This window comes from Zalophus californianus, chromosome 6, assembly GCF_009762305.2.
Source record: "Zalophus californianus isolate mZalCal1 chromosome 6, mZalCal1.pri.v2, whole genome shotgun sequence".
NCBI lineage: Eukaryota > Metazoa > Chordata > Mammalia > Carnivora > Otariidae > Zalophus > Zalophus californianus.
The window spans coordinates 111,410,430-111,436,513 of NC_045600.1; the positions used below are offsets into that span (position 1 = coordinate 111,410,430).

Consider the following 26,084-nt stretch of genomic DNA (forward strand, 5'->3'; position numbering starts at 1 on the left):
TTTTTTTAAAGATTTTATTTATTTATTTGACAGAGAGAGACAATGAGAGAGGGAACACAAGCAGGAGGATGGGAGAGGGAGAAGCAGGCTTCCTGCCGAGCAGGGAGACCGATGCGGGGCTCGATCCCAGAACCCTGGGATCGTGATGTGAGCTGAAGGCAGCCACTTAACCGACTGAGCCACTCATGTGCCCCTAAACTCACTTTTTTGTCTATAACTTTTTTCCCTCCTATTGTATTTCAAAGATACCAGCAAAAAACAATAATGACTAATCTGTATTGATGGGTCTACTATTATAAAGACGTAATTTATATGATTTTAATAGTACAAAAGAAGGAGAAAGGAACAGAGCTACATAGAAGCAAAGTTATTTGTACATTATCAAAATTAAGCTGTTATTAATCCAAAGAAGATTGCTAAAATGTTAACTGTAATTGCCAGGGCAACAATTAGGGAAATAATTCAAGAAATATGTAATAAAAGACTTGCCAATGGTACACCAGAAAACATCTACTTATACAAAATAAGGCAGTAATAGAATAGAGGGACTAAACCATCATAAAAAATACATAAAACAAATAGCAAAATAACATTCATAAATCCTATCTTAGCAATTATATTAAGTATAAATGAGTCCAAAGGTGAGTAACTGGCAGAATGAATTAAAAAAAAAATCCAACTACATGCTATTTACAATAGACACACTATAGACTCAAAGATACAAATAGGTCAAAAGTAAAAGCAGAAAGCTAAAGTGTCTATACTAACATCAAATAAAATAGACTTTAAGACAAAAATTATTGCTAGATGCAAAGGACATTTTATAATGACAAAAGGGCCAATTCATCAGAAAGATATAACAATTTTAAATGTAAATGCATATAAAAACAGAGTCCCAAAATACATAAACCAAAAACTGAAAGAATTGAAGAAAGAAAAAAAACAATTCAACAATAGTACTGAGATATTTCAACACCCTACTTTCAATAATGAACAGAACATGAAAAAGGATCAACAAGAAAAAGAGGACTTGAAAACTATTAAAAACCAACTACACCTGGGGCGCCTGGGTGGCTCAGTTGGTTAAGCGACTGCCTTCGGCTCAGGTCATGATCCTGGAGTCCCGGGATTGAGTCCCACATCGGGCTCCCTGCTCAGCGGGGAGTCTGCTTCTCCCTCTGACCCTCTTCCCTCTCATTCTCTCTATCTCTCATTCTCTCTCTCGCAAATAAATAAAATCTTTATTAAAAAAAACCAACTACACCTAAGAGACATCTATAAAATACTCCATCCAACAACAGTAGGATACATATTTTCCTAAATACCCATGGAACATTCTCCAGATTAAAAAATGTTAAACTCTAAGACAAGTCTCAATGTAAGGGGAGTGAAATCATACAAACTATATTCTCTGATGATCTTACAATGAAATCAGAAATCAGTAACAGAATTTTATATATTATAACAATATTTCCAATAACAGAAATTTCCAAAATGCATAAATACATGGAAATTCAAAAACACACTCCTAAATAAAAATGGGTTCTAAGAAGAAATCACATAGGAAACTAGAAAATACACTGAGGTACATAAAAACCAAAACACAACATGCCAAAATATGGGAACCATTGAAACAGTGTTCAACGGGTCTTTATAGCTGTAAACCCATGGTAAAACAGAAGAAAGATCTCAAATCTAACCATTCACCTTAAGAAACTAAAAAAAAATTTTTTAATTTAAAAGAAGAGCAAACTAAACCCAAAGCATACAGAAGTGATAAGCATAAGAGAAATAAAACAGGAACAGTAAACAAATAGAGAAAAATCAACCAAAACTTGGTCCTTTTAAAAGATCAATAAAATTAACACATTCTTATCTAAACTGACACAAAAGGTGGGTGAGATTGCTATGGTCTGAATGTGTGCCCCTCAAAGTCCTATGTTGAAATCCTAACCCCAAAAGGTAATGGTATTAGGAGGTGGGGCCTTTGGGGTTGATTAGATCATGAGAGTAGAGCCCTCATGAATGGGATTAGTGATCTAATAAAAGAGATTCCACAGAGTTCCCTATCCCATTCCACCATATGAGGACGAAGCAAGAAGGTATGAGTTATAAGCCAGGAAGAGCTCTGAGCAGAGTACAACCATGCTGGCACCTTGATCTTGGACTTCCCAACCTCCAGAACTCAGAAATAAATTTCTGTTGTTTGTAAGTTACCCAGACTGAGGTATTTTGTTATAGCAGCCCAAAGATAGGAGTAGACCTCAAATTCAGGAACAGAAGTAGGAACATTATCAACCTGTCAGAAATAAAAATTGTTATAAGGGAATACTATAAACAATTTTTTTTTTGCCAACAAATTAGATGACCTAGATGAAATGGAAAAATTCCTAGAATGATAAAAACTACCAAACCTGGCTAAAGAAGAAACCGAAAATCTACAGAGACTTACAATAACTAAAGTGTTTGGATTAGTAATCAAAATTCCCCACAAATAAGAACCTAGAACCAGACGGCCTCACTAGTGAATTCTAGCAAACATTTAAAAAAGAATTAACCCAATCCTTCCCAAACTTTTCCAACTCATTCTATGAACCATTATTATCCTAATAGCAAGACTAGACAAAGACATCAGGAGAAAAAAACAAAACCTTACAGCAATATCCCTTATGAATACAGACACAATAAATCCTCAACAAAATACTAGTAACCCACATTCAGCAACATACCAATAAATATTAAAGACCCATTCACAAACAGAATCCAGCAAGATAATAGAGAATCAGTTTTTAAGTTCCAGATCTTCACCTCCCACTGATTCTTCGAAACCATGCTGTATCCCTACCACTCCATTAAAATGTGTTGGAAAAGTTAATAATAACCTTCTAATAGCAGTATCTGTTAACTCTACAAAACTTTAATGAAGTTATTCTCTTCCTAAAATTCTCTACCTTCATTTCAAGAAAAACCTCTAATTTAGATTTCCTTATCTACTAGCCACAAAAAAAAAAAAAAAAAAAAAAAAAGAACAGGAAAGTCTTGAGTTCTAGTCCTAACCTGGCAGGTATTCATTAGATAATGTTAGCTATTAATTACTGAATATAATTATACATAAGGACCACACTAAGCACTTTATAAATGTTACTTCATTTATTCTTCCAAACAACTCTAAGACAGTTATCTATCTATAAAATGGGAATAAATATCAAAGAAGCAGAAAAGTTAAAAGAGATGCCAAAGCCATATTCAATATCTGAATATAGTAGGTCTCTTTAACTTCAAACTCTGGCTCTTTATTTTGTCTCATTGCAGCATGAAGCAAATCATTTACCTCTCTGACATTTGGTTTCTTTTTTTTCCCCCTGACATTTGGTTTCTTCATCTACAGGAAGTTACATATATAATCTCTGAAGTCCTGTATACCTTATTATAATATAATGAAATTAAGTGCTTTATTAAAAATTTTCTCACATTAGAAACAGAATACTAAGACACGTAAAGCAGTAAAACACCTGAACTACCACTGTTTTTCTTTTTTTTTTTTTTAAGATTTTATTTATTTATTTGACAGAGAGAGAGAGATAGCTAGAGCAGGAACACAAGCAGGGGGAGTGGGAGAAGGAGAAGCAGACTTCCCGCTGAGCAGGGAGCCCGATGCAGGGCTCGATCCCAGGACTCTGGGATCATGACCTGAGCCGAAGGCAGACACTTAACGACTGAGCTACCCAGGCGCCCCTACCACTGTTTTTCTGTTTGGACAGTATGCCTAGAATTTATAAAGAGTAACAGTTCCACATGCGGGCATACCTCAGAGATAGCGTGGGTTCAGTTCCAGACCACTACAATAAAGCAAATCTCAAAATAACATAAGGCAAATAATTTTTTTGGTTTCCCAGTGAAGGTAACAGTTACGTCTACACTACACTGTAGTCTCTTAAGTGTGCAACAGCATTATGTCTAAAATACAATGTACAGGGGCACCTGGGTGGCTGAGTCGTTAAACGTCTGCCTTCGGCTCAGGTCATTCTCCCAGGGACCTGGGATTGAGCCCCGTATCAGGCTCCCTGCTCTGTGGGAAGCCTGCTTCTCCCTCTCCCACTCCCCCTGCTTGTGTTCCCTCTCTCACTGTGTCTCTCTCTGTCAAATAAATAAAATCTTTTTAAAAAATTAATTAATTAATTAAATACAATGTACATACCTCAATTTAAAAGCACTGTATTGCTAAAAAATGCTAACCATCATCTGAGCTTTCAGCTAGCTGTGATCACAGATCACCGTAACAAATATAATAATAATATAAAAGTTCGAAATATTGCAAGAATTTCCAAAATACGAAACAGAAAGACACAAAGTGATCAAAGGCTGTTGGAAAAATGGTGCCAAAAGACTTACTCAACACAAACCGTGTGTAAAAAAACACAGTATCTGTGCAGTGCAATAAAACAAGGTCTGTTTGTACTTATTAAAAAATCTAGCAGCCTCTGGAAAAGTATAATGTTCTGCCCATGACAGAAATAGCAATTATATGGAAAGCAATGCACAGCGTAAGCTAAATTAAAGGTCGTAATATGCAAACATCCTAAAAGTCGATCGCATAATAAAAATGTTAACTTAATCTAATTATACTAATAAAAATATGTACCGTTCATTATGCTCTTGATAAACGAGTCTGGACTTCTCCAGTAGATATTTTTCAACATAGGCACTAGAAGAAAAATAAAATTGGTTGATATAAATAATAAAGCTTAAGGTAGATAAGTATTTTTTCAGAGAAAATGCAAAACTATAAAGAATTCTATCCAGATCATTTTAGTACACTTACCATTACAATTGTGTTATAAATGCTGTTAGTGTTATCTGTGTTAAATTCATAAACTCATAAGTCTTTTTTTTTTTTTGGCTTTCAATAAAGCAAAATAAAGTCAGAAGTTCAAAACATGGCACACAAGACCCACCCATGGCATAGGCTTTACTTTCTTTCCAGGCTCATATGCCACTACACATTCTTTCAGATACTATACTTTGGCCAGGTGACTGAATAAGACTCAAAGACATACTTTCTTAACATATTCATGCTACTGCCACATTCTGGAATCCATTTATTATTTACTAATTTATTCAACAACTTCATTAATTGGGCACTGTGCTAAGCACTGTTCAAATATGGAAATAAGTGATACACTATCTATTCTCAAGGGGCTTACAGACTAGTGGAGGGAAATGTAAACAAGGGGCTATCATACTGAGTTGATACAGGATTTATTATAGAGCAATGACCAGAATATTATGGCTATACCAAGAGATACAGGTAAGATTCCATCCAAGAAGGAAACAATTATATAGGGAACAATTCCCAGAGAGGTGAGTACACAGCACATAGTAAACATTCACAAAATCTATTTGATGACTGACTGAATAAATGACTCTGAAATCTGAAAGACTGACCAGAAGGCCAGGAGAACTGCTTTATGCAAAAGCATAAAAGGAGGGTACTTAACCTCAGGGAAGATAATTCCTCAACATGGTGAGAGAATGAGATAGACAAGTGGACTACATGAAGAAGGACCAATATACTATGTGCCAGAAGAGTGGAATTTATCCTGAAAGTAATGAGGAACTAAAACATAAATTGTATTTCTGATATGTCATTCTCTTTATTCAGCCTGTACCTCTTCAAGTCTTCAATACCTCTCACCCAAACTGAAGCAATCAGGTAAGCTCCCTCTGGAAAAGGGGATCCTACAGTCTGAAATTTAAAAGTTTTCGACTCTTGAATCCAAATTACATAGCACAAACCTCTGTGGAATCAAAAATCTGACTTTTTAGTTTTATTCCCATCAGTTCCCTCCTATCGCATGCTCAGTATTTCAGTCACTCCCAAATACAGGTCATTCCCTCAAGCATGCCATTCACTCTGGCTGCATTGTCCGTGCTCTTCCTTCCAGTTCTAATTCTACAGTCTCTACCCACTCTCTTTCCAACAGGCTCCATTCATTCATAAAATGAACCTCAAACGTGCCTTTTCTGCAAACACCTTACTACTACCACTGCCAGTAATTAAACTGTATCACTTCCTCTGAGTTACCATCATCACCTCTAATCTAAACTACTGAAACAGATTCTTATCTATCTAAAATGAGAGAAAGGGAACATAAACTAATATGCTAAATTCTTTTGTTGAGTATAGTTGACACACGTTACATTAGTTTCAGGTGTTCAGGTATGTAACATAGTGATTCAATAAGTTTACACATTATACTATGCTCACCACAAATGTAGCTACCATCCTTCACCATACCCTTGTAAAATATCATTGACTATATTCCTTACGTGGTGCCTTTTATTCCCATGACTTATTCCATAACTGGAAGCCTGTATATCACACTCCCCTTCACTCATTTTGCCCATTCCACCACCTTCCTTCCCTCTGGCAACCATCAATTTGTTCTCTTTATTTATAGGTCTAATTCTGCTTTTTGTTTATTCATTAATGTTTTAGATTCCACATAGTACATTAAATTCTTAAACCCACCCTGCATAGCAAATATTACTGCCTATTTCACAAGTGGAGAAACTGGTGCTCAAAGATATTAAGATCATGCAGCCAGTAAACAGCAGAACTATGATTTGAAGCCAGGTCTATATTAACTACAAAGGCTCCCTCTTTCAACTATACTAACATACTCCTAAACATCTCACCTTCCTCCTCTCCACTCCATGAGTTATACTGCTATAAGAGTTAGTTACCCATAAAATAAGATCTACTCATGTTATTCCTCTACTTTCACTTGCTACTCATACTAAAGTACACAAGGGTTACATCTACCTGGGATTGTTTTATTTCAATGCATCAGCATACAAAAAGAAAAAATAAACAAAGCAAATATGGCAAAATGTGATAATTCTTGAATCTAAATGGGCAGTCTTTCTACTACTCTCTTTACTTCTGGGTATGTTTCACATTTTTTATAATAAAATCTTTAAAATCTGCTTCCCAGTCAAGAGGATAAATTAGATACATTAGAGCTTTATTCATAATCTGAAATCAACTGAACACTATGTCCATAATCTGAAGCCATTGAACTTACCTCCTCAAGTACACCAAGTTCTTATGATTCCATTCATCTGTTAATGCCAATTCCTCAAATGATAATGTGATTTCCTACTTTTTCTGCTTAGCAATTTTTCAAGACCCAAAATAAAAATCACTTTTTGTGACCTTCTCCAGACACATGCTTCAATAACTGTACTTATCTCATTTACTGTAATCCTCTTAAGTAAACCTATCTCTCCCAAAAGACTATGAGAACTTTAATGGCAGAGAACATGTATACTTTTTTTGTCATGAACACTTAGCACAGTGCCTGGTACTCCATAAATGTTTGCCTAATGAATGATAAAATGAAAGATGAAAATGTTTAATATATATTTACCAAGAGTTAAATATTTTCAATATGAAAAATTTTCAATATGTATGTGTTGACTTACTAATCAAGATGAAGATTTCTGCTCATCACTGTTGTAAGAGAACATTTAACCTTTTCAGATAATCGCTTAACATGTAAGAGTCAAAATTTCATTCATAAAATGGGAAAATAAATATCTGCCATTCCTAACTCATGAAGCTGTCTTAAGAATCAATGAATATATATAATGATACTTTGTAAGTTACAAAGCAACATATACAACTTTACCTATTAGCAACATCTCTTGTATCACAATTATAAATACTAGAAAAGTGCAACTTGACAACCTGACTGCATCCCATTTTTTTAGTAAAAGTACCAACTATACTTTTGGAAACATGGTTTTCAAATCAGAAAGGAAATGAGTTATGAAACTTGCCACTGAAGGACTTATCCTTCGTGTTTTGTTTTTCTTGGGGGAGGTAGAATACACATAGTTTTGGTCAAAATTTTTAAATTAAAAGCAGAAATGAAAAGCTTAACTAAAATAGCATAAAAAGAAAAATACTAACCAATCTCACTTATTAATATGGATGCAAAAATCATAAATAAAAACTAGGAAACAGGGGCGCCTGGGTGGCTCAGTCGTTAAGCGTCTGCCTTCGGCTCAGGTCATGATCCCAGGGACCTGGGAACAAGCCCCACATCGGGCTCCCCATTCCGCAGGAAGCCTGCTTCTCCCTCTCCCACTCTCCCTGCTTGTGTTCCCTCTCTCGCTGTCTCTCTCTCTGTCAAATAAATAAATAAAATCTTTAAAAAAATAAAATAAATAAAAACTACGAAACAATAGAACAACCAACTTATATGTGCATGTATAAATACGTGTACATATGTATGCATGTGTGTGAGTCTACCTTTGTACGATCAAGTGGGATTGTTTTCCCAGGAACACAAAATGATTCAGTATTAGGAAAATAATGGTAACACTGACAGATCTCAGAATGAAGATCATGCTAATCTTCACAGATGCCCAAAATCCATTTGGTAAAATGCAATATCATTTTGTTACTCAAAAAAACACTAATAGAAAATTTAAATTGATGCCTAATTCATTAATGTGGTAAAATGTCCTAAAATCAGTATTTTACTTAGTGGAGAAAAGTAAAGTCATTCACATAAAGGTCCGAAACAATATTATTTGGAATCAGACAAGAGAGAAAATAATTAAAGATATAAGAACAAAAAAACAGGTAAGAATATCTATTTTTGCAGATATACCAAGAAAAGGTAAAAGAAACAATAGTAACACTAATGCAAACAATAAAATAATTCAGTAAGATAACAAGAGACAATATAAAAATTAATAAACTCCATATATATGAACATATATGTATGAATATATATCATATATACAAACAACTAGAAGATATAATGCAAGAGAAAATCACACTTTTAATAACAACAAAACATTAAAATAAGATACTCAGGAAAACACTCAATAAGAAATACAAAAAAATTTAAAGCATTTCTAAACAGCACAAAAATGTCAATTATCCCCAAATTAATATACACATTTAACATTAGTCCAATAAAATCAAGCCATGAAAGGCATGGAGGAAACTTTAATATAGAGTGCTAAGGTGAAGAATCCAAACCCTAAAGACTATAAGACTATAAGGTTCCAACTATAGGACATACTGGAAAAGGCAAAATTAGGGGTACTATAAAAAGATAAGTGGTTGCCAAGAGTTATTGAGTAAGAAGGGATGAACAGGCAAACCACAGAGGATGTTAGAGCAGTAAAACTATTCCACATGATACTGTAATGGTGAATAAATGTCTTTATACAATTGTCAAAGCCCAAAGAACACACCACACAAATGGAACACAACAATACAAGATGATATTAATAGGGGAAACTGGTCGATAGGGTGAAGAAGTATATGGGAACTCTTTGTACTTTCTACTCATTTCTGTTGTGACCCTAAAACTGCTCTAAAAATAAAGTCTATTAGATGTTTTAAAGTTAGAAGGAATATTGCTGGAACAACCAGAAGTACTCTACTTACAGACTGTATAAGAAATGTTATTGTAGGGGCGCCTGGGTGGCTCAGTTGGTTAAGCGACTGCCTTCGGCTCAGGTCATGATCCTGGAGTCCCGGGATCGAGTCCCGCATCGGGCTCCCTGCTTAGCAGGGAGCCTGCTTCTCCCTCTGACCCTCCCCCCTCTCATGTGCTCTCTCTCTCTCTCTCTAATTCTCTCTCTCAAATAAATAAATAAAATCTTTGGGAAAAAAAAAGAAATGTTATTGTAACAAAATTAAATTTCTTGAATATAACAGCATTACATAGGAAAATACAGCTGTGATTCCTGTGGGGAGTCAAATTATATGCCCAACTTACTCAAAAACAAATTTAAAAAAATGAATGTATGCATAATACAGAGAAATAAAACAAATGCAGCGAATTGTTAACAATTAGCAAATCTAAGTTACAGATGTATGCCTTACACTATTCTTTGAACATTTCTCAGACTTCAACTTAAAAAAAAAAAAAGTTTAGAGGAAAATAATTGAATGCAGACACCAAAGTCACTATTCTGATTAAAGAGCAAATGAACAGTCTATGGATTATGAAGAGACAATGGTGAAAATATAAACATACTCCAAAGCCTGCTACTGCTACTTACCCAAGTACAGTGCCAGTTTCTTGGTAATTTACTTGAATAAATTTGCCAAAACGACTTGAATTGTTATTATGAGCTGTCTTTGCATTTCCAAAGGCCTGTCAAAATAAACAGTTCTTATTAATTTCATTTTAAAAAATGGAAAATCTTGCTTAGGTTGGCTCAAAGAGACAAAATGCAATTCTCTTTAACTTCAGAGTCATATGGTTCAGGTAAAGTAAAAGAGAGCAGGGCGCCTGGGTGGCTCAGTCATTAAGCGTCTGCCTTCGGCTCAGGTCATGATCCCAAGATCCTGGGATCGAGTCCCACACTGGGCTCTCTGCTCAGCACGGAGCCTGCTTCTCCATCTCCCTCTTCCTCTGCCTGTCGCTCACCCTGCTTGTGCTCTCTCTCTCTCTAATAAATAAATAAAATCTTTAAAAAAAAGAGAGAGAGCAATTAACAGTTGAAATAAAACCAAGTAGAAAGTACTTCATGCTTTTCAGTAAAATAAATCTTAATTTTAATTTTTTTAATTTTTTTAAAGATTTTTTATTTATTTATTTGAGAGAGAGAGAGAGAGCACATGAGTGGGGCAGGGTCAGAGGGAGAAGCAGACTCCCCGCTGAGCAGGGAGCCCGATGCAGGACTCGATCCTGGGACTCCAGGATCATGACCTGAGCCAAAGGCAGTCGCTTAACCAACTGAGCCACCCAGGTGCCCAATCTTAATTTTAAAAACTTAAAACTCCTTAAAATAATTTAACTTTTACATTCGAGAGCCAGCAAGCTTCCTTAATATATTTCTGTATTTTTTTAAATCTTGCTAAATTAAATAGGAGCTAGAAACAGAATAATTACATCAAAATAATTGCCATTTTAGAACAGTATAAATGAAATAAAATTTCACTACATAATGTATACTTTATCACATCAACCTAAAACAAAGCTACAGTACTATTTTAAAAAGAATTAAAAATATATGTTGCCTAAATTGTTACCAAAGTATACACAATGCAATAAATACTACCCAGCAATAAAGATAAACTGGTACATACATTAACACTGATAAATATGAAAACATTTTGACGTGGAAAAAACCAGACTCAAGAGTACATACTGTACTATAAAATTTTAGAAAAGGCGAAACAACAGTAACAGGAAGAAGATCAGAGTTGTCTGGGAATTGGGAAATGTGTAAAAGGGGCACAAGGAGTAATAAAAATATTCTATAGCTTCATTGTATGATGGTGGTTATATAAGTGTATATACATTTATCAAAAATCATTGAACTATGAACTATAAATTTTAAATGGCTATACTGTACTGTAAGTTATATATCCCGATAACATTTCTTAAAATTGAAATTTAAAAGAATAATCCCTGGTTGAACTTACATATTCAACAAATTGAATGAATTTCCAAGACATAATGCTAAATGAGAAGCTAGTCTCAAAACTTTACTTACTGTATGATTTCATTTCTGTGACGTTTTGAAAAAACAGCAATGGAAATCAGACAAGTAGTTCCCATGAATTAGTATGGGAGAGAAGTAAGAGAATATGAAGATAAAGAACAGTGTGAGGGAGTTTCAAGAAGTAGTGGAACTTTTCTGTATTCAGATTGTATAGAGATGGTTACCCAAATTAATGTTTTAAAATTCATAAATTTTACTGAAATTTTAATTCTATTTAAATTTAATTTTTTGTAATTTAAATATCTCCTAAAAAAGTGAATTAAAAAATTAAGGCCCAAAAAAAGACAATTTCTGATATGTAAATCTGAAAATTTTCATCATAAGCCAGCCCACACTAAAAGGAACATTAAAGGAAGTCCTTCATGCAGAAGGAAAATATCATACTCAAATATGATCAAGTACAGAATAGAGAACAGCAAAAATGGTAACTACAAATGTAAATATATAAAGTATTTATTACTTAAATCTTTTGAAAAGATCATTGAAACTGAGGTCAGAGAAAATGATAAAGATCTCTGAAAATCCCCTCTTCTTCATAAGAGAAATAAAATTTAAAAAAGTATCCAAATCAACTTTTTGACAATTCTAGAAATTAACTAAAAGCTTATAATAATCCTTTGTGGGGGAACATTTAATCAAGGAAAACAGCCAAATCTCAGTAAGAAAAACAGGCTTTGTGGCATTTTAACTTACCCAATTACCATCTCCCTCTCCCTAGCTCCATGCTGAAGAGAAATGCAACACTCTATAATTAGTCTGTTTAAAAGGCAGCCTAGAAGCCACTGAAGGATCAAAACAGGATTACAGCTAAAGCCCCATCCCACAGGTAACTGTCAGAATTTGAGCTATATGGCAATTCCCTGGAAAACCTCACTCAAAGGATTATCTTTACCTGACCTGACTTGGAGCTCACTCACAGGAGACAGCCTTTTCACCCGTGTATGTTTGTTAAAAACAACCAGAGGCAATTGTTTAAACACTGCAACTGCCTGAGTTAGCAAGAGGAGAATGAGGCAAAAAATGAAGTAACCAAACAACTTAAAAGGAAAACATAGGAATGACTTGTACAAAAGGGGCATTTAAAGATCTGAAATAGGGGCACTTGGGTGGCTCAGTCGGTTAAGCATCTGCCTTCGGCTCAGGTCATGATCCCAGGGTCCCTGGGATCCAGCCCCGAGTCAGGCTCCCTGCTCAGCAAGGAATCTGCTTCTCCCACTGGCTTGTGCTCTCTCTCTCTAAGTAAATAAATAAAATCTTAAAAAAAAAAAAATAAAGATCTGAAATATTCCAGGGAATGTAAAAGGTGTTTTACCTGTGCAGGACTGTGCACATGCCCAGAAATATACACATGCTCAGTAAAGAGCGGAGATCTCTGGTTGATATTTAAGTTCTATGTAAATAGGAAGTAAAAGGTAAGGCAGATTTGACAACTGCCTGGTTAAATGTTGACAAGTATCCAAGAAGCACACAGAACTTCACAGAAAAAAACTGGGAGCCTTATTGCTTCAGGACATTTAAAAAAAAATCCTTGTCCAATTATTATCTTTTTTTTTTTTAAAGATTTATTTATTTATTTTGAGAGAGTGAGAATGAGAGAGAAAGAGTACATGAGAGGGGGTAGGGTTAGAGGGAGAAGCAGGCTCCTCGCCGAGCAGGGAGCCCGATGCGGGACTTGATCCCAGGACTCCAGGATCATGACCTGAGCCGAAGGCAGTCGCCCAACCAACTGAGCCACCCAGGCGCCCCTCCAATTATTATCTGACCACTAAGTTAAATGAAGAAAGAATGTAAAGGCCTCACAGGAAAAAGAACAGACTTCACACACTTATTCCAAAGAAGTCATGGAACAACCAAAGAGCAATAACAAAACCATCACCACAAACCCTGGGAGGAGGGAAAAATCTCATTTCCAGAACTATCACACTGTATTAATACAATGGCCCACTTTTCACCAAAACATTGTAATAAGACATGCAAAGAGGAAAGAAAGTATGGACCAGGAAAGTTTTGTAAAAGCAATAAACAGAAACTGTCCCTGACAAAGCCCAGATGTTGGACCACCAAAGCCAAAACTTTGTATCAGCTATTTTAAATATTTTCAAACTAAAGGAAAGTATGAAAAAGATGCCTTAACTATAGAGAATATCAGTAAAGGGCTAGAAATCATAAAAATTCCATTATTGAAAAGTAGATTAACTAAAATGAAAAATTCATTGGAGGGGCTCCAGTAGAGACATAAACAAGTAGATACAGTGGAAAACACAAAATTAATATTTCCACAATGAAAGGCCCAATACTTCCCAAATTTCATGAAAAACACTAATCTACATATCCAACAACCTTCACAAACTGCAAGCATGAAAAACTAAAAAAGATCTGCACCTAGACAAATAATGATCAAATTGCTGAAAGACAAAGAATAGTTCTCATATGGTCCTAGAGTCCTGGGACAGAGCCCCACATCGGGATCCCTCCTCAACAGAGAGTCTACCTCGCCCTCTCCATCTGCCTCTCCCCCCACTTGTACTCTCTCTCTCTCTCAAATAAATAAAATTGTAAAAAAAGAAAAAAAAGAATAGTTCCTATAAGCAGTGAAAGAGATGCAACACACACCATATAAAGGTTCCTCAATAAGCATAACACAAAATTTCTCCAAATAAAACATTAAAAATTAAAGACAGTGGAGTTATATATTCAAATCACTGAGAAAAGCCTGTCAATCAAGAATTCTGTGTCCAGTAAAACTATCTTTCAAAATTAAAGGAGAAATTAAAACATTTAAATAAACAAAAATTGAAAGAATACATTCAGCAGATAGGCCTTACAAAAAATACTAAATGAAGTAATTCAAGCTGAAATGAAAAGACACTTGATAATAAAGCAAATCTTTATGAAGAAATAAAGACCACAAGTAAAGGTAAATGTAATGTAAATACAAAACAGAGTTTGTAACTTTTTTTGTATTTACATTACATTTTGTATTGTACAATACATTTTGTATTGTACAATATTTTGTTTGTAACTTTCTTCCTCCTACCTGACCTGAAAGACAATTCCATAAAATAAATATAAATCTGTGTGTATGGATATACAATGTAGAAAAATATCTATATGAAAATAAAAGCACAAAGGAGGGAGAAAGGAACAGAGCTGTACAGAAGAAAATTTTTGCATATTATTGAAATTAAGTTGGTAGTAATCCAAACTCAATTGTTTTGTTAATTGGAATACTCAGAAATACCACTAAAAAAATAACCAAAAAACCCAAAAAGAGACACAACAAAATTAAAATGGTATGCTAGAAAACATCTCTTTAACATAAAAGAAAGTAGTAATGGAAGAATACAAGACATAAAAAAGCATATAAAAAAAAATGGCAGGTGAGCCAGCGTGGCCCAGTTGGTTGACCATCTGACTCTTGATTTCAGCTCAGGTCATACCCTCAGGGTTGTGAGATCAAGCCCCACATCAGGCTACATGCTGGGAGGAAGGGTGCACAAGATTCCCTCTCTCCCTCCCCTTCTGCCCCATGCACTCTCTCTCAGAAGAGGAAAAAAAAATAATAATAAAATAAAAAAATGGCAGACATAAATCCTACATTATGAGTAATTACATTAACTGTAAATGGATCAAACATTCCAAAGATCAAAGACAGACAAATGGCAGAATAGATTTTTTTTTAAGGATCTAACTCTATGCTTTCCCCAAGAGACATACTTCAGAGGTTCAAAGTCACAGACAAGTTCATAGTAGTTCTATATCTACTTTAAAACTTGAAACTTTGTTTAAAACTTTCCTGCAAACTTATCAGATAAAGGGCTAGTATCCAAAAATCTATAAAGAACTTACCAAACTCAACATCCAAAAACCAAAAAATCCAGTCAAGAAATGGAAAGAAGACATGAACAGACATTTCTCTGAAGAAGATATACAAATGGCCAACAGACACATGAAAAAATGCTCAACATCACTTGACATCAGGTAAATACAAATCAAAACCACAATGAGATGCCACGTCACACCAGTTAGAATGGCTAAAATTAACAACTCAGGAAACAACAGATGTCGGTGAGGATGCAGAGAAAGCAGAAACCTCTTACACTGCTGGTGGGAATGCAAACTGGTGTAGCCGCTCTGGGAAGCAGTATGCAGGTTCCTCAAGAAGTTAAAAATAGAGCTACCCTACAGCCCAGCAATTGCACTACTAGGTATTTACCCGAAGGATACAGTGATTCAAAGGGGCACATGCATCCCAATGTTTATAGCAGCAATGTCCACAATAGCCAAAATATGGAAAGAGCCCAGACGTCCATCAACAGATGAATGGATAAAGAAGATGTGGTATATAGGGCTCTGGGTGGCTCAGTCACTTAAGCATCTGCCTGTGGCTCAGGTCACGATCCCAGTGTCCTGGGATTGAGCCCTGCATTGCCTAGGTCTCCCTACCCCTGCTCTTGTTCTCTCTCTCTCTCTCTCCCTCGCTCCCTCGCAAATAAAAAATGTTACACACACACATATACACACACAGGAATATTACTCAGCCATCAAAAAGAATGAAATCTTGTCATCTACAATGATGTGGATGGAACTACAGGGTATCGTGCTAAGTGAAATAAGTCAGTCAGAGAAAGACAAATACCATATGATTTCACTCATATGTGGAATTTAAGAAACAAAACAAATGAACATAGGGGAAGGGAAGGAAAGATAAAATAAGATGACAGTTGAGAGAGAGGCAAACCATAAGGGATGCTGAACTCTAGGAAACAAACTGAGGGTTGCTGGAGGGGAGGTAGGTGGGGAGTAGGGATAACTGGGTTATGGGCATTAAGGAGGGCACTTGATGTAATAAGCACTGGGTGGTATAAGCAACTGATGAAGCACTAACTCTATCTCTGAGCTAATAATGTAAAAAAAATTTTTTTAATAAAATTAAAAAAAACACCTTCCTGCAAAGAAAAACACAGGACTAGATTGTTTCATATCAATTCTAACACGGATAGTAGGGGGAAAAAAAGTTCTACACAAACTCCTCCAAAAACATAAAACATCCCAACTCATTCCCATGAGGCCAGAATTAACCTGAGACAGACGGACGGATGGACGGATGGAAGGAAGGAAGGAAGGAAAAGAAAACATATCAAAAATTCTAAACAAAATTTTAGCAAACCAAATCCAGTAATACATTAAAGGATAATACATCATGAAAAGTGGTGTTTACCCCAGAAATGCTGAAATGGTTTACCAATCAAAAATCCAGTAATATAACTCACCGTATTAACAAATTATTCTTTGTAAACCATATGACCATCTCAAATAGACACAGAAAAAGCATTTGACAAAATTCAACAACCATTCCTGATAAAAATTCTAAACAAAGTAGGAATAAAAGGGAATGGTCCTCGATCTAATAAAGAGCATCGACACAAAACCAATAGCTATTATCATACTTAATGTTTAAAGCTGAATGCTTTCCCCCTAAGACAAGAATGTTACTTTAACCACTTATATTCATATTGGCATAATCAGTGAAATCTGCAAGGAAAAAATATCCAGATTGGAAAAAAAGAAACAAAACTGCCTTTTTATTCATAAATATGATTTATGTGGAAAATCCAATGAAAACTTAAAGCCAGAATATTTGTATCTAGCCAGTTTGTAGAATACAAAATCAAAGTGCCAATACCAACTATATCTCTATATATTAGGAACTAACAATTGAAAACTTAAATACCATTTACAAAAGCATCAAAAAATACTGACAAGTATAACTTACTATATATGTTGAAGTTCTCTACATTAAAAACAACAAAATACTGAGAGAAATTAGAGACGATCTTCATAAATGGGAAAATAAACTTGTTCATGAGTCAGATGACTTACTATTGTTAGCATATATCAGTTCTCTCCAAATTAAACTACAGATTTAACACTATCCCAAAGTCCAAAAAAAACTTTTATAGGAAACTGACAATTTAGTTCTAAAATTCATATGGAAATGCAAAGGACAGAATATCCAAACAACTAAGCAAAAGAAGGATTAATACAACAAATTTCAAAAATTATTATAAAGTTACATAATGAAAGTAGCAAAGCACTATCATAAAGACAAATGAATCAACAGAACAGAAGATAGAATTCAGAAATAAACCCACATATATATGGACAATTTTTTGACAAAGACACAAAGGCACTAAGGTAAAGAAAAAAGTCTTTCAACAAAAAATAGTCTTGAAACAAATAGATATTCATAGGAAAGCCCTGGATCTGGGTGGCTTAGTCATTAAGCATCTGCCTTCAGCTCAGGTCATGATCCCGGAGTCCTGGGATCAAGCCCCACATCAGGCTCCCTGCACAGCGGGGAGCCTGCTTCTCCCTCGTCTGGGTGGTTCAGTTGGTTAAGCATCCAACTCTTTATTTTCACTCAGGTCATGACCTCAGGGTTGTGAGATCAAGCCCTGCATCATGCTCCATGCTGGGCGTGGAACCTGCTTAAGATTCTCTCTTTCTCTCCTTCTCCCTTTGCTCCTCCCCCCTTGCTCACACACATACTATGTATCTAAAAAAATAAATAATAAATTAATAAATAGAAATAGAAACACCATATGATCCAGCAATTCCACTTCTGGGTACATATCCGAAAGAAATGAAATTATTATCTCAAAGAGATATCTGCACCCCCATGTTCACTGCAGCATTATTTACAATAGCCAAGACATGGAAACAATCTGAGTGCCCAATGATGAATGAATGGATAAATGTTTATGTATATATGATGGACTATTATTCAGCCATAAAATAAGAAAATCCTGCCATCTGCAACAACATGGATGGACTTCGAGTGCATTATAAGTTAGATAAGTTAGGCAAAGACAAATACTGTATCATCTCACTTATATGTGGAATCTAAAACAAAACTCATGAAAAAAGACTGGAGGTTTCCAGGGAGGATGGGGGAGTGGGGAATGGGTGAGGGTGGTCAAAAGGTACAAATTTCCAGTTATAAGATAAATAAGTTGTGAGGCTGTAATGTACACCATGGTGACTATATTTACCAGTACTGTGTCATATATTTGAAAGTTACTATGAGAGTAAATCTTTAAAGTTCTTACCTCAAAAAAAAATTGAAATTATGTCAGGTGATAGATGTTAACTAAACTTACTGCGGTAATCACTTCTCAATATATACATATATCAAATCATTATGTTGTATACCTTAAATTAATACAATGATGTATGTCAATTATATTTCAATAAAACTGAGTAAAAAATTTTAAATTCTGCTCTTCAAAAAGTAGTATCATGAAAGGGTTAAATCTAAATTAAACTGAAAACACAATAGTCCAAAATCACTGAGACACAGCCAAAGAAGTTCTAAGAAGGAAATATATAGCAACACAGGCCTACCTCAAGAAACAAAAAGCTCAAATAAACAATCTAAATATACAACTAAAGGAACTAGAAAAAAATAATAAAATAAAACCCACGGTGAGTAGAAGGAGATCAGAGTAGAAATGAATGACAGAGACTTAAAAAAGCAACAGAAAAAAATCAATGAAATCAAGAGCTGGTTCTTTGAAAAGGTAAACAAAATTGATAAACCCTTAGATCCATCAAGAAAAAAAGAGGAAGGACCCAAACAAATAACAGATATGAAAGAGATGTAACAACTAACACCACAGAAATAAAAAGAATTATAAGAGAATACTATAAAAAATTATATGGCAACAAACTGGACAACCTAGAAGAAATCTATAAATTCCTAGAAACATACAATCTTTCAAAACTGAACAGGAGAAACAGAAAATCTGAACAGACCCACTACAAGTAACAAAACTGAATCAGTAATGAAAAATAGAAGTCCAAGACCAGATGGATCCACAGGTGAATTCTACCAAACATTTTAAAAAATTAATACCTATTCTCATCAAACTATCCCAAAAAATACAAGAGTAAGGAAAGCTTCTAAATACATCCCTGATGCCCAAACCAAAAAAAGACAACACCCACACACAAAAAAACTACAAGCCAATATCCCTGATGAACACTGATGCAAACACCTTCTACAAAATATTACCAAACCACAACCACATACCACAATACATTAAAAAGATCATTCACCACAATCAAGTGAGATTTACTCCAAGGATGTAAGAATGGTTCAGTATTCACAAATCGATGTGATACACCACATCAACAAAACAAAGGATAAAAATCATATGATCATCTCAGTAGTTGCAGAAAAACCGTTTGACAAAATTCAAATTCCACTGACAATACAAACTCTCAAAAAAGTGGGGTTAGAGGGCACATACCTCAACATAATAAAGACTATATATGAAAAACCTACAGCTAACATCATACTCAATGGTGAAAAACTGAAAGTTTTTCCTCTAAGATCAGGAACAAGACAAATATGTCCACTCTTGCTACTTTTATTCAACACAGTATCAGAAGTCCCAGCCACAGCAATCAGACAAGAAAAAGAAATAAGAGGCATCCACACTGGTAAAGAAGTTAAACTATCACTATTTGCAGATGACATGATACTATACATAGAAAATCTTAAAGACTCCACCAAAAAGCAACTAGAAGTAATAAATGAATTCAGTAAAGATGCAGGATACAAAATTAACACCCAGAAATCGGTAGCATTTCTATAACCTAATAACAAAGCAGCAGATGGAGAAATAAGAAAACACCACCATTTACTACTACACCAAAAAGAATTAAGGACCTAAGAATAAACTTAACGAAAAAAGTCAAAGATCTGTACTCTGAAATCATAAAATACTGATGAAAGAAACTGAAGATGACACAAACAAATGGAAGATATTCCAGGCTCACGGACTGGAAGAATTAGTATTGTTAAAATGTCTCTATTAACCAAAGCAATCTACAGATTCAATGCAATATCTATCAAAATACCAAAAGCACTTTTTAAAAAACTAGAACAAATGACAGTAAAATTTCTATGGAACCAAAAAAGACCTGGAATAACCAAAACAATCTTTTTTTTTTTTTTAAGATTTCATTTATTTTTTGACAGAGAGAGACACAGTGAGAGAGGGAACACAAGCAGGGGGAGTGAGAGAGGGAGAAGCAGGCTTCCCGTGAAGCAAGGAGCCCGATGTGGGACTCCATCCCAGGACCCTGGGATCATGACCTGAGCTGAAGGCAGACGCTTAACAACTGAGCCATCCAGGCACCCTAACCAAAACAATCTTGACAAAGAAAAACAAAGCTGGAGGTATCACAATTTCACATTTCAACATATACTACAAAGCTGTAGTAATCAAAACAGTATGGTACTGGCACAAAAAGAGACACAAAGATAAATGGCACAGAACAGAGAGCCCAGAAATAAACCCACACTTATACAGTAATTAATCAATGACAAAGGAAGCAAGAATATATAAGGGGAGACAGTCTCTTCAATAAATGGTGCTGGCTGGGAAAATTGGACAGCTACATGCAAAAGAATGAAAACTGACCACCTTGTAACACAAAAATAAACTCAAACTGGATTAAAACCTAAATATGAGACCTGAAACCATAAAAATCCTAGAATAGAACACAAGTAGTAATTTCTCTGACATCGGCCAAAGCAACATTTTTCTAGATATGTTTCATAAGGCAAGGGAAACAAAAACAAAAACAAGCTACTGGGACACCAAAAAAAAAAAAAACAAAAAAAAAAAACGTTCACACAGTGAAGGAAACCATCAAGAAACAAAAACAACCTACTGCTGAGAGGGAAAAATATTTGCAAATGATGTATCTAATAAAGAGTTAATATCTAAAATATATTAAAAAAACTTCTAGGGGCACCTGGGTGGCTCAGTCATTAAGCGTCTACCTTCAGCTCAAGTCATGATCCCAGGGTCCTGGGATCGAGCCCCCATCAGGCTCCCTGCTCGGCGGGAAGCCTGCTTCTCCCTCTCCCACTCCCCCTGCTTGTGTTCCCTCTCTCGCTGTGTATCTCTCTGTCAAATAAATAAACAAAAAATCTTTAAAAAAACAAACTTCTACAACACCAAAAAAATAATCCAATTAAAGTGGGCAGAGGACCTGAATACATACAGATGGCCAACAGATACATGAAAAGATGATCTATATCACTCATTATCAGAGAAATGCAAATCAAAACCACAATGAGATATTATTACCTTACACCTGCTAGAATGGCCATAATCAAAAACACAAGAAATAGTAAGTGTTGGCGAGGATGTGGAGAAAAAGGAACCCTTGTACACTCTTGGTGGAAATTTAAATTGGTACAGCCAATATGGAAAATAGTATGGAGGTTCCTCAAAAAATTAAAAATAGAAATACCATATGATCCAATAATTTCGATACTGGGTATTTACCCAAAGAAAACGAAAACACTAATTCAAAGAGATATATGCACTCCTATGTTTACTGCAGCATTATTTACAATAGCCAAGATATGAAACAACCTAAGTGTTCATGAACAGATGAATGGATAAGGAAGATGCGGTGTGTATATACAAAGGGATATTACACAGCCATAAAAAAGAATGAGATCATGTCATCTGAGACAACATGGATGGACCTAGAGGATAGTATGCTAAGTGAAATAAGTCAGGCTGAGAAAGAAAAATACCATATGATTTCACTCGTAAGAATCTAGGGAAAAAAAAAAGAAATAAAAAGCAGAATCAAACCTATAAATAGAGAACAAACTGATAGTTGCCAGAGAGGTAAGGAGTGGGAGGTTGGGCCTAACGGGTGAAGGGGAGTGAGAGATACAGGCTTCCACTTATGGAATGAATAAACCATGGGAATAAAAGGCACAGCATAAGGAATATAGTTAATGATACTGTAACAGCATGTATCAGGATAGATGGTAGGTAACTTGTGGTAAACACAGCACAATATTATAAACGTGTGGAATCACTAAGTTGTACACCTGAAACTAATATAGCATATTGTCAATTATACTCAAAAAAAAAAAAAAGAAGTGGTTAAATCTGGGAGAAAATGTGTGCAAACACATATGTGATAAAGGACTTATACCCACTACACAAAAAACTTTCCAAAAAACAGTAAGAAAACACAGTAAAAAGTTGGACAATAAATTTTGACAAACATTTCACCAAAGAAGATATGTAAAAGGCAAATAAACACATGAAAATATGCTCACAGGATTAGTCATTATAGAATGCAAATTAAAACCTCAATGAGATACCACTATGTGTGTGTGTGTGTGTGTGTGTGTGTGTGTGCGTGCGTGTGTGTGTATGGATTAACAAGTGTGGTAAACCCAGACAGTGGAATTCTACCTAAGCAAAAGGAATGAATTACTGACACATACAACATGGATGAATCCTGAAATAATTATACCACGAGAAGTCAAACATAAAAGAGTACATAATAAATGATTCCATTTATATAAAAATTAGTTTGTAGAATACAAACTAATCTATAGTGACAAAGTAAGTGGTTTCTTGTAGATGACTGAGCCGGAAAGGGTTAAGAGGAATTACAAAGAGATATGAGGAAACTTTAGCAATAATGGATATATTCAGTATCTTGACTGTGGTGGTGGTTTAATTATTATGTATACATGTCAAATTTTATCAAATTGTACATTTTCAATATGTGCAGTTTAATATATCTCAATTATACCTCACAAAATCCCTTTTAAAAAATAAGTAATATGGGCACCTGGGTGGCTCAGTTGGATAAGCATCTGACTTCAGCTCAGGTCACGATCTCAGGGTCCTGGGATTGAGCCCCACCTTGGTTTCCCGCTTAGTGGGGAGTCTGCTTGCCCCTCTCCCTCTGCCCCTCCTCCTGTTCATACGTGCGCACTCTCTCTCTCTCTCTCAAATAAATAAAATCTTTAAAAAAAAAAATAAGTAACATTACCTTTTCCTTTCACCTCTAAAACAAAAATGGTGTATTCTCTATCCTTTCTACCTTTGGTAATATTACTTCTAAACGTTATAGAACTAAACCTTTTCCCCATATTCTTTACATTTTCAAACTGAACTCTTAGAATTCAATACTAGGCACAGATGTTAAAGTTACAAGGATATAAATATATTGATAAGAGTATTTTCCCCAAGAATGAAGGGGGGGAATCGGAGGGGGAGACCAACCATGAGAGACGATGGACTCTGAAAAACAAACTGAAGGTTCTAGAGGGGAGGGGGGTGGGAGGATGGGTTAGCCTGATGATGGGTATTAAAGAGGGCACGTTCTGCATGGAGCACTGGGTGTTATACACAAACAATGAATCATGGAACACTACATCAAAAACGAGTGATGTCATGTATAGTGATTAACATAACAATAAAAAATTTTTAAAAAAGAGTATTTTCCCCAAACACCTAATTCCACAACCCAATTACAGACAGGAGTCCTGCCCCTGCTATTTCCCTTTACAGGGGGATACATACAACCCCAATCATCTTCTTTATCACTATGACCCAAAAACACCTTTGAAAAATAATGCCACTGTCACACTTTTAAACTTTCACACTGCCTTTTTTGCTTTCCATCTTCCATTTTTCCTTGGTAACTAAAAATGATGTCTATACTTCTAGTTTCATTTTCTCACATCTACCAAATTTTTACTTTTTATTTTTCAAAGATAAACATGTCAGAGCATATCAGTTTATACCTTATAAACATACAAGAGTAAGAAAAGTATTTCTATGCACTTACCTCAAGTACTGGTCCAGCTCCAAGAATAATTTGTTCCACTCCACTGGCAAATCCCTTCTGACTGAGAGCAGTAAGGTGGTGAATAAGGAAGTTTGTGCTTTGAGTCTTCCCAGAACCACTCTCTCCTGAAATCACGATGCACTGATTCTTTTTGCGCTGAAGCATGGCATGATAAGCTACATCAGCCACAGCATAAATGTGGGGCTCCAGTTTTCCCAATTGGTGGTTATCATACATTTTGACATATTTGGGATTATAAATAGGAAGAAACTTGAATGGGTTAATAACTATTAGAATACTGCCAACATAGGTATAAATTTTTTCATGCTTAAAGCGATTTCGTAGGTTTTCTAAAAGAGTTTTCTCATTCAAATCAGGTAAGCTACATAAATCATCAAAGTCTTTCTGTTGAGGCTGTGGAAGAAAACCCCGTTCCATCATCCTGCGGCGTTCTTCTGTTACCCGTAGCCATGACTGCAGACTACCATAATGGATTGATCCATCAAGGTTTTTTTCTCTCAGAAGAAAGCGATAGTCCTCTCCACTCAGGCGATTTTCCAGAGCCATCCGGGGCCACAACATCATTCGCTGAACTGGACAGTCTGTTGGATTGAGTATCCATTCTTCTCCACCAAATTCCTTTACTTCTGCAAGAACATAACATTTTGTTTTGTCAAGATGAAGTCTGTTTATAAGAGAGTCAATCACCTCAGCAGCTGTGGAGTTTTTTCTGGCAGGAATTGGACAGTAGATAGTCCCTTCTGAAATTGTCCCAGGATATATATGTAATGTATGTTCATTATCCTCAAAGCGTCGTCTTCCTCCATCATTTATATTCATATTGGACCCTGTCCCATCAGCATGGATAGTATGTGTTCAAGACCGTGCAAACCATTTTTGTGGCAAAAGAACTGTAACGTAAAAAGTGTGAAACATTTAGAAATCATATTACACAATCTTTACTTTCTGATACTCAAGAAGGCTTAAATCATTTCATTACATCTTTTAGAACATAAAATCCTAACTCTTAGTCTAGAAACAGTCTTGAAAACAGTCTCAAGACCACATATTACATTTTATTGTCCAAATCTGGACACTTTCTAAAACAGCAAATTGCCAAAGATTTTTTCCATGTTTTATTATACTAATAATTTAAAATCCAGAGTACAAATAAAAATTATTTTGTCCTCCACTATATCAAATGTTTCTAAAGTACCTGAGATTGGAGTCAAGTTCTTTTTTTATATATGAAGAGCCTCAGCAAAGCTGAATTAAAATGGGCAGAATAATCATGCAAATCTAATCACTCTGTATCCAAAAGCTCTTATGAATAAAGCAAAAACAAAAAAGAATGCCATCAATGAAGCCAAATTTTTGTGAAATTAAAAGCAGTAAGAAGATGAAATTAACAACACAGGAAACAACAGGTGTTGGTGAGGATGCAGAAAAAGAAGAACCCTGTTACATTATTGGTGGGAATGAAAACTAGAGCAGCCACTCTGGAAAATAGGATGGAAGTTCCTCAAAAAGTTAAAAATAGAACTACCTTATGATCCAGCACTACTAGCTATTTACCCAAAGGATACAAAAATACTAATCAAAGGGATACATGCACACTAATTTTATAGCAGCATTATTAACAATAGCCAAATTATGGAAAGAGCCCAAATGTCCATCAACTGATGAATGGATAAAAAGAGGTGGTATGTATGTGTGTGTGTATAATGTGTGTATAATTATATATATATATATCAAATATTCCTACTATTACTCAGCCATAAAAAAGAATGAAATCTTGGGGCATCTTGGTGGCTCAGTCAGTTAAGTGTCCAACTCCTGAT

At 35.2% G+C, this 26,084-nt stretch overlaps 1 protein-coding gene across 11 annotated transcripts in view; it reads right to left on the reverse strand.

Annotated features, from left to right (window-relative positions):
* The window catches only part of MYO9A (myosin IXA), a 347,057-nt gene that overhangs the window by 222,955 nt on the left and 98,018 nt on the right, over nucleotides 1-26,084 (reverse strand). For 10 of the 11 annotated variants that reach the window (XM_027572325.2, XM_027572329.1, XM_027572328.1 and 7 more), the window contains 3 exons: nucleotides 24,244-25,154; nucleotides 10,096-10,190; nucleotides 4,643-4,705 (listed from right to left, as the gene is read on the reverse strand). In XM_027572325.2, coding sequence (XP_027428126.1) covers nucleotides 4,643-4,705; nucleotides 10,096-10,190; nucleotides 24,244-25,083 — 998 coding nt within the window. In that variant the 5' untranslated portion in view covers nucleotides 25,084-25,154. The remainder of the gene's footprint in view (nucleotides 1-4,642; nucleotides 4,706-10,095; nucleotides 10,191-24,243; nucleotides 25,155-26,084) is intronic. The other variant, XM_027572335.1, reaches the window with a different exon arrangement.